At 34.5% G+C, this 9,941-nt stretch overlaps 1 protein-coding gene across 1 annotated transcript; it reads right to left on the reverse strand.

The window, feature by feature from the left end:
• Positions 1-1,835: 1,835 nt before the first annotated feature.
• On the reverse strand, positions 1,836-8,860 carry LOC127865521 (uncharacterized). Its single transcript, XM_052405368.1, has 13 exons — positions 8,355-8,860; positions 8,098-8,157; positions 7,643-7,732; positions 6,465-6,580; positions 6,170-6,242; positions 5,947-5,988; positions 5,567-5,626; positions 4,458-4,547; positions 4,063-4,184; positions 3,706-3,781; positions 2,464-2,499; positions 2,092-2,238; positions 1,836-1,918 (listed from the first exon to the last, which is right to left on the reverse strand). The coding sequence occupies exons 1-13, from the start codon at positions 8,464-8,466 to the stop codon at positions 1,836-1,838; spliced, it is 1,107 nt and encodes a 368-aa protein (XP_052261328.1). The 5' UTR covers positions 8,467-8,860.
• Positions 8,861-9,941: the final 1,081 nt, after the last annotated feature.

Consider the following 9,941-nt stretch of genomic DNA (forward strand, 5'->3'; position numbering starts at 1 on the left):
TGCTTTATATTTACCCAAATAATTTAAGATGAAGATTTTAATTTCACAGGAGCATGACTTCTAAACTTATTTGAAACCAGTACAAAAAACCCGCCTCCTGTCCTGCCTTTTCGATCATTTCTGTAAACATCGTAATCAGATGGAAACACTTCTGAATTTTTTATTTTAAGCTTGAGCCATGATTCATTACCCAGAACAACATCAGGTTTTACAGTAGCTAGCATAAATTGGAAAGCTAATTTTTTCTTCTTAACAGACTGACAGTTTACAGTCACAATTTTTAAGTGCTGTACATACTGTGATTTGTGAGTTGGTAATTTGTTGTGTCTCATAGATTGAGAGTTTGTAGTTATGCATTTTTGTTGCCTGACTGGTGTGCTACAATGCTTGCTGCCCAGAGCCTGGGAATTGCATACATGTAAAGAGTTTTCTATAGTGACATGTGATAATGAATGATCTGATTGCATAGACTGTGTGTGATCGAAGAAAGTAGAGTTAAAATGAAATGCACCACAGTTTGCACATTGCCACGGTTCATTTGAGTGATCACAATGATACTGATATGTAAGTGAACTCATGCCTTGACATTCTGCATGAAACCATGTATTACAGTCTTCACAAAAGACTCCTCTATCTGGATGCCATTTAACTGCTAAATTGCAAGTGTCACATAAGTCTGAACTAACAAGACCTGGATTTGTTTCTGTATTATTTCCTAATAGGATGAGTAAAACACATTAATAGAATAAAGTGAGACGGTTCCTGCCAAAAAGTTGTCTCTTTTTTCTAGTGAGCAGACCTGAACACAGCCCGAATACAACTTAAGATTTGGATTTGGGTAATGATGGTTAATTAACTGGAAAAATTGGTTCAATAAAGCAACTGCCTGCTTTGTCGGTATCTGTTTAGCAAAGTTTAACCAAAGATTGTGACTGTGAGATGGGTCCGTCACTTCATGAGGATGTTTCATGTAACTAGATGCAGGGTCTTCACTTGCAATATGAAGAGGAGGATTGTCACCTTGTTTACTATATACTATTTAAAACGTGTTTACTATATACTATTTAAAACAAACACCCAGTGCTAAATTATGTTATATTTTGTCCTAGTATGGTTTGGAATTGATTATAAAACGTATAGAGCCGCCATACCTCAGCGGTTACATTGACGCACGCGGCCTGTTTCGTCGTGTCCACTCGGCTGGGTACCAGACACACTGACTTTAAAGCCGGGAACCTGGGCACGTGGCGCGAGCAGATAGGAGAATCTAGAATTTGGAATTCCATTACCTTTAAAAGCAAGACAACTGGAACACATGAACGTTTGGTTCTGTTTAAAGTTATGAGTAAAAATTTAGACAATACTAATAATTCATCAACAAATACCATTTCGTTCGAAAAATGTATAAACTATGAATTTATAAAATATATATATACTATATGAATATATATATATATATATATATATATATATATATATATATATATAGATATCTATATATATATATTATTGATTTATATATATATATCTATATAGCTATATATTATATATATATATATATATATATATATATATATATATCTATATATATATATATATCTATATATATATTTATATATATATATATATATATATATATATATATTGTCTCATTGCAAAACAGGAAATTTTAGTTTTTATAAGGAGACTTAGATAGGAAAAATACTTTTTTAATCGTTCAGCTAGCAAAAGCTGGTAACCGATATGGCTAATCATTGACATACTTTTCGTCAATAGTGCTTGAGACGCTTTTCAATAGATCTAACATTATAAGTGATATTTACACTAACCATTTCTCAGTTTCCCTTCAGGAGGATGTGGTGGTTGACAAACCAGTCCCAAACCCATTCCTCTCTTGGTTGCTTGGCAATCACACAGGGCTGAAAGGCCAAAAACGGTATTTGCAATCTTTGGAAGCGTGTGTTTATTATCACAATTTACTCTAAATATAAATCGTTTAACTCTTGCAGTGTTCTTAAGAGCGTATCTTTTGACACCAATCATCATTTTATTTGTATTCGTGGATATGCACAACTCATACTGCTATTCTACCTTTCTTATTCTGGTAATGGTGGCATATTTTACACATTCCTCTGTGACATATCGTTTTCCCGTCATCCACACCAGCGGGGTCATCGTCAACAGTGCCGTCGTCATCTCCAATGGCGAAGTCAAAAGTGTCATCTTCCTGGTCAACACCTTCATTGGCAGATTTGACCTTTTACTTTTCTCGTCAAATGCAAATGCATATATTTAAACCTGACCGCCAATATTAATTACGCTTAAAGTAAAAGTCATATTTTCAACAATAAAATCGACCATCTTTTATATTGGTCTCATATAAATATTAGGATAACATGGCTGAAACAGTAATTGTCTAATCATTACCATAGATTCATTTAATATTTGATAAAGTACACTCACTGATGGCGTCTGCTCGGAAAGCATCTATAAGCAAGTCTGTAAAATACATGTTAGAAAATTGATAAACGCGTGTATTGACCTTCACATTTTAATGCATAATAAACTAGAACTTGTCTACATTTGTTCTTTTGTCAAAGTCATAATCAGGGTGCAGGATCACGTGACTTTGTGTGATTTACAATTGAACGTTAATGGATGTAAACACATCTGTAAGTGGTGGTGATTTTTTTTTAAATAACTTGTTAAATCAATTTTCTCAAAGGGACCTTTTTACAAATTTTGGCCTCTAGGGAAGTTTGTCGTTAGATGCTTTCTATTGATAAATATAAACATTTGATCTAAAAAGCTCCAGTAAAAAAATAAAATAATATAATTTAACAAAAAAAAAGTAACCTCAACCGGGCTCGAACCACTGACCCTAGGAGTAAATGTCTATCTCTCAGACCACTCGGTCGTCAGTGCTCATACAATGAGTGATGTATTTTATAGTTTATATAAGCAATCCTCGTAGTATCACAAAATATAACGAAAACAACAGAACTTTCTAAACTATTCAATCGTTTCGCGTTGCAACGCTTTATAATTTTAGGTTTTTAAATCGTCAACAGATGCATAATTATAATGGATATTTTAGAGCATGGTAAATGTTCAGTATTACTGTTTCCACACACATATCAAAAATAAATAGCGAATCTGAAACATATATTAAATTTTGTCAATTTAACAAAACGTGAAAAGGCCCCATTAAGAATTTCAACTAGTGCATAAAAGACATTTTGTATGCTGCTTATGGCAATGTGAAATACATCAGATTTTCTTTATTTAAAAAGTGTGTGTTCTTAGCCAAAAGTTCCATGTGTATGAAGCATTCATCATCACGGTGATATTTTGGAAATTTTTGCAACGATTTCAGACGTATAAAAGGATTTATTCCTAAATCTAAAGATATCGACACGAACTGCAAGTAAAACTGTCTTTTATGCACAACATATTTTTGCAAATGTATTTCAATAAGTTGAGATGTAATATATCGTTTAAAATATTTTTTAATTATTTAGCATAAACAATAATCTAACTAAATACGCACTCAATGTATGTTATTTGATTAAACGTTTACGTGGGATATACTGACATTGTAAGTAGTATCCATATGGTGTAAATGTAAGACAATTTTTTCTTCAACCCAATTTAACAAACATCAGCGCTTTCAATCGCTTTGCCATTATGTATGTAAGAATTTACCTTGCAGATAACTTAAGCTTGGTTTCGGGATTTGGAAACAGCCGATGGGTTCAGTATATATCTGACCTGTCCATAACTGTGAACAGATCAAAAGAGGTTCGGATTCCACCAATCAAGAATATTCAACAACTTTACACACACAAAAATCCATTATACAGTATTACAACAAGAGTACATCTAAGTAACCTTAAATATACTGTAAAATCATTTTTATATTTGACGGCATGATATAATGTGGTTAAAGAAGACTATTTCGTGGACATGTAAATTCGTTCATTTCTGAATTTGGCAAAACAAACACAATCTAGTAAGATCAGTTACAAACGTTCCAATGGTTTTTACTATCGTTGATTTTACCTTAATGGATAAGTCCACACACGCCTTGAAGCTGGTCATATCAACTTTACTGGGGATGAGACACAGTTGCTGTATGGAGGTACCTGGGACATTGTCCACGCAGATAGGATTGTGAGAGGAGGCTTTACAGAAAAAGATTTCAGGTACATATTTTGGAAAATGTGTAAATATATTGTAAAAATCAAAAGATAAAACAGAAATTATGATTAATGAAAAATGTTTAGAGTCCAATATCACATTTTGATTGTTGATTAATTAAGCGAAACAACTGGGTGCAGTTGATAATATTAAAGTTATGACTCAGTTATTAATTAAGCGAAACAACTGGGTGCAGTTGATAATATTAAAGTTATGACTCAGTTTTCAGTTTTCATATGTATTATAAGGCAAGTTACCCGTGATGTCTCCCTCCGCCAGTGTGTAACCACTGGTTACTAACGCCAGATGGATGGTGTCTGGATTAGTGACAGTGGCAACCAGGCATACTTCAAAGACAAAGCCAGTTTGATGAAATGTTTAATGTTATAAATGTCATAAACATTATGTATACGTTTTAAAACAAACAAAATACCGTAACATTTATATAATTCAATCGAAGTGTATTTTATATTTATGTCGACGTACAATTATTGTACTTTGACGTACATCTCTCTTTTTAACTTGTATGTTTTCTTGTCTTTTAACCCAAATGGTACGCCATAGTATGTCTTTAGGGTTATCTAAAGAATGCTCCCACTTAAGAGGTCAATACATAGACCTCCCAGTGACTAAGCCAGTTAGCAGACACCCATCCACTATACCACAGACACCGAACCAGCTATAAATTCCTGTGGCTAGAAAACAAAAAAATAAGATGCTAGATCTTTAAGCTTGGAACATGTAACTTGTTTTAAAATTGATTTTTTTGGATGCATTACTTAATTATTGCAACAATTATAATATTTTGAACACAATCATGTCAATATATTTATTAAAAATACATAGTTATCAAAAAAACTTAAAAAGCTTTTGCCCGTAAATTAGGTAGCACCTATAATCATATTAATTGTATATAGAATGTGTAATAAGGAGAACAATCTCGCTCCCGTATTCTGTTGATTATAGAAGCAGTGACGAAGAGATTGTTATAAGTTCGCATGTGCACATACAAATCCGATACCGAATTTAAATTTTATCAAATGTTAAAGATATTTGTTAGGATCTACTTTAATGAATATCTGGTCCCGCAGGAGAAATTTCACTTTATCTCAGTGTATTTATTCGCAATAAAGTAAATAATATTTATATGAAATCTTTTCTCTGAGCTGATTTATCAATGATATTCAGAAGTTTTTCCTATGGAGAGGTTTATCGATTACCGATTATAAGTGTCCACTACATAGTGTTCACCGTGAGAATACTCACGGGACTTGGGGATGAAAAAGCCTGCTTGAAAGTGTTACGCTAAACTAGACCTTTGATTAAAAATATATGAACTGAAAAAAAAATCATAGTACATACATACCTTCACTTCCATTAGAATACGTGCAAACTTGACATTCACCGGGTTTGCATATCGTATCATCTGCAAAATAACCATGCGCATAGTATTGCGCGATCACGGTAGCATAAACTGCAGACCACTGCCTGGGCGTTCTGACTTGTTAGAAAGACGCCGAAACAACAAATGTCCTCACCGATGAACAAATGAAGGTAGATATCAATTATGCGGGGCTAAGTGTTGAAAACTTTTAGACTAGTTACCCAGTCATAACGACACAATACGAATATGTAAGTCAAGTTTAGCGATGATTATGTTATTCTTGTTGATCCTATAGTATTCCATTTAATCACTTGAACGATACTATCATTCGGTCAAATTCAGTTTCGGAACAAAATACTTACCACTGGGGGCCGAGGTCACCATCCCATCACTTGAAAATAATTCTGTGAAATAAGAACATATTTTCAAAGGTTATTTATAATACTCTATGTATAAATATCTTTGATAAAGTATACCGAGGGTTAACATCGTGCTGTGTGATAGCAAAGGGTGGAATGAAATAATATTTTATCTATATTATAAATTACTAAATAAACAAGAACAACATCAGTGTGTATAGATTACCTCCCAAATTGAACGAGCTTGTGTTCGGGATTTGAAAGCATCCATAGGGATCCTTGTACGTTTGGCCATTCAACTGTGGCAGAAAATATAGATCAGTGTATCTTTCGTCCAGATATCATAACAAGTGTTAACAAACTTATAAAAACATATCTGCGATCTTTATGCGATCCACTCTGACAATAACGGTTTTATGTGCAAACAACAATCATGCCCGACATTGTCTCTGTGACGGAAGGCAAGTATTTAATTAGATTAAAGCGTACGTTTTAAAACAATCTGAAATCGAAGATATTACCTTGACGGAAACAACAACGCATGCTTTGTAGTTGGTCATGTCAACGTTACTGGGGATCATACACAGTTGTTCTATACCCGGGACATGATCCGCACAGATTGGGCCGTGAGAAGAGGCTGTATGTAGACGTTTGCGTTTTTGTTATATATGCAAATAATAAATTGCAGGCCTATCCTATAGATGCTCGCTTGAAGAGGATGATGGCAAATAAACTTCCAAATACACGTGAATATAATATTAAGGTACTCTCGTCTTTGGTCGTGTGATAAGGTTTACTATATATATGAACAAATTGTTAAATTATGAAGCAAGTAGCTTTCAAATGTATGAAGTTCTCGCGACACCGTTATGTTTTAAATATAGTAAACGAAACAAATGTATGTTCAAAGGTTGTAGCACAGCTAAATAAGCATCGGTGAGTAAAATGTATAGTGATTCATACATAAAAACTTGATTTTCAGATGTGTATGTTTTTATAAACACCAACACACACGTGCAGTTGATGCTATTCTTAGGGAATCCCTATGAGTATTAATCACTGTGCACTTAGTACTGATAAACTAGCTTATTCAGGTAAAGTGTGAGTTATTCACTGTGCACATAGTACTGATAAACCAGCTTATCCAGGTAAAGTGTGAGTTATTCACTCTGCACTTAGTACTGATAAACCAGCTTATTCAGGTAATGTGTGAGTTATTCACTGTGCACTTGGTACTGATAAACCAGCTTATCCAGGTTAAGTGTGAGTTATTCACTGTGCACTTAGTACTGATAAACCAGCTTATTCAGGTAAAGTGTGAGTTATTCACTGTGCACTTAGTACTGATAAACCAGCTTATTCAGGTAATGTGTGAGTTATTCACTGTGCACTTAGTACTGATAAACCAGCTTTTCCAGGTAAAGTGTGTAAACTCTCCACAGTCGCAGTGATATGACTTAAATACTGTTGAAAACTGCCAAAACCCCAAAGAAACAAACAAATAATTTATTGTTATTTGTATACCACAAAAAAATGAAGCAACTCGCCCATTAGTTCATGAGGATGTTTCTTAAAAAAACATGAATTTCATGCTTGTAATAATAAAAACACAGCTGTAAAAACATGTTTTAATGTATCAAGTCAAACGAAATTTAAATTAATTGTGACACCGGATGATACTGTGAATAAGACTCATTACCAGTTATGTCTCCCTCCACTAGTGTGTCACCACTGGTTACGAACGCCAGGTGGATGGTGTTTGCTTTGCCGATGGTGGCAACCAGGCATTCTATAGTAGAAGACGTTTGTGTGCTAATAAGATTTTGCATCATTGTAGTTCTAGAAAAGAGCTTGTATAACTCCATCAATGTATTATTTCAAAGTGAAAACATAAATAAAGACAACCACTGGAGAAATCAAGTTGTTACAAAACAAAGAATTCGCTTTTTTCGGGTTCAGCAGAATATTATCTTGCAGAGGCAAATACAATACTATATATACTTTATGTGCATGAGTAGACTTTTTTCGTTAAGCTTATTGTAGTAAAGAGAACGGAATCAAGTTTAACGGACAACGTTTTTCTGAAGTTCAACTATGAAAACCAGCGTCTATTCTAAAGACAAATTTGATATAATCAAAACAGCAATTACGTACCTTCCAACCCTTGGTATATTTTGCAGATTTTACATTGACCGGGCTTGCATGTCGGGTCACCTGTAAGGAAAAAAATAATATTTCTCGTCGGACCCATGTATGTACTAAACGCATGGTAAACAGAAGGGCATAAGCGTATGATTTAAATGGGTTTGTGTATGCCGACATTAATCGTACGTACCTTTAAATCCATTGAATTTATGAATATATATTTAACGATAACTTTATTGATTTAAACAAACACAACGTCCACCTACCTATAACGTGTGCATCCATTGAATCAATCTGCATCGGCCCGGAAGTGACACTCATCGCCCGCAAGCGCCCACCAGCCACGAGGCACAACAGTAGCAGCAACAACGTTTTCATATTTGATAGAGCTTCAGTTGAAATTTATGTAATAATATTGTTGCCTATGATTCGAACCCACGTTGCTAACCTTTAGAGATGCACATAAGCTGAGTTTCAATCCCAGATTATGACCTTTCAACGCTGATATTTGTTCGAGGAGAAAACGATATGCAACCGTCAACTGTGTAATCTGGTGACCTCAATCGGGTGCGGTGCGGCTCCGACTTTGCGATCTGTTAACTTCTAACGACTCCTATATCCCAGAGATGCGGGGCGAAACAGATATGCAGCAAGTTCAGTCGACGACGTCCAATGTATGACAATATGCATAATCACTCGCAGATTTATATACCGCCGTGTAATTCTCTTCCGCTTCGCTTTGAAGTCATGGGCAGTAAAACATTCATTTAAAAGGTTACAATAATTTCCTCATACATGTATTTTTATCATCTTATAACTTCCATATTTTTCGGGGCAATTGATAACCTCGCATATTTGCAAAACACTCGGTAGAATCCTCAGGTTGATGTCGTAAATATCCATGCTTGTCATCAATATATTCCGGCGGTGTTTGGAGTGCTGTAATGTATTATCCCCGTGCTCAATGTATGTTAACATCAGTGAGTAATTCACGGTTTCTTTCGTAAAACTAAACGCTCAATTATTCAAATATTTTGAGTTTGTATGTGAAGATTAAAACTCATTTTGTGTTTTTGTTTGAACCGCAAAAAAACATAAAACGAACAATCAATCAAAATTGAATGATATGCTTTAGAATGTATGTTCATTGAATTTGTGCATATAAATACCTAGTAAAAAAATAAAGGTGTACATAATACGTTATACGCTGTATACTTTATCGGTCTACTATATCTTGGACATTGCCCTCGTCTGTCATGCTGTAATTGTTGTTGTGCTGCACGTGTTGTTCTGCATCATACAGTAAAATAGTCCCGTGACATGTAAAAAAGAAGAGCGGATGGTACCAATAATTTGGCTGCTGGCAATGTTCATTTTTTGCTTATTTTACCGCTATTGGGCTGCAGTGAATAAGGTATACAATATTACAGCTCCAAGGTGTTGTGTCTTCGTGTTGTGTCTAGTCATTTCTAAGTGTTGTATGGATGCAGCTAGGATGTGCCCTGTATTTCATGACAGCGATCTCCAGATATATGCTTGCCTAGTTGACTGCATTCCATCGCCAATAGTTATATCGAGGTTCATGGACATTTCGAGCTCAACAACATTTACGTGCATTTAACTTCCGTGATTCAAGTCACCGACCACAATGACACATGCTTAGCTTTCCGTTAATGGATCTTTAAGTGATAATCAAGGTTTGTTTGCTTAAAGCAGATGAAACAAAACATGGATATATTAATCATGGTAATATTTAAAACGTCACAAAACTATACCTGTCAACAAAGACATATGTAAACATATTTTGCTTTCGATCGTAAAGAAGTGTTTTAAGGTTTTTGGTGTAAACAATA

The sequence above is a fragment of the Dreissena polymorpha genome, chromosome 2 (genome assembly GCF_020536995.1).
Source record: "Dreissena polymorpha isolate Duluth1 chromosome 2, UMN_Dpol_1.0, whole genome shotgun sequence".
In the NCBI taxonomy this organism is placed as follows: Eukaryota; Metazoa; Mollusca; class Bivalvia; order Myida; family Dreissenidae; genus Dreissena; species Dreissena polymorpha.

Excerpts from the sequence above, each read along its gene's own strand:
- LOC127865521 (XM_052405368.1), bottom strand. The coding sequence starts at position 8,466 with ATGAAAACGTTGTTGCTGCTACTGTTGTGCCTCGTGGCTGGTGGGCGC. Across the intron at positions 6,243-6,464 it reads GCGTTGTTGTTTCCGTCAAG|TTGAATGGCCAAACGTACAA; the intron begins GTAATATCTTCG and ends TTTCTGCCACAG. Across the intron at positions 5,989-6,169 it reads AAGCTCGTTCAATTTGGGAG|AATTATTTTCAAGTGATGGG; the intron begins GTAATCTATACA and ends CTTATTTCACAG.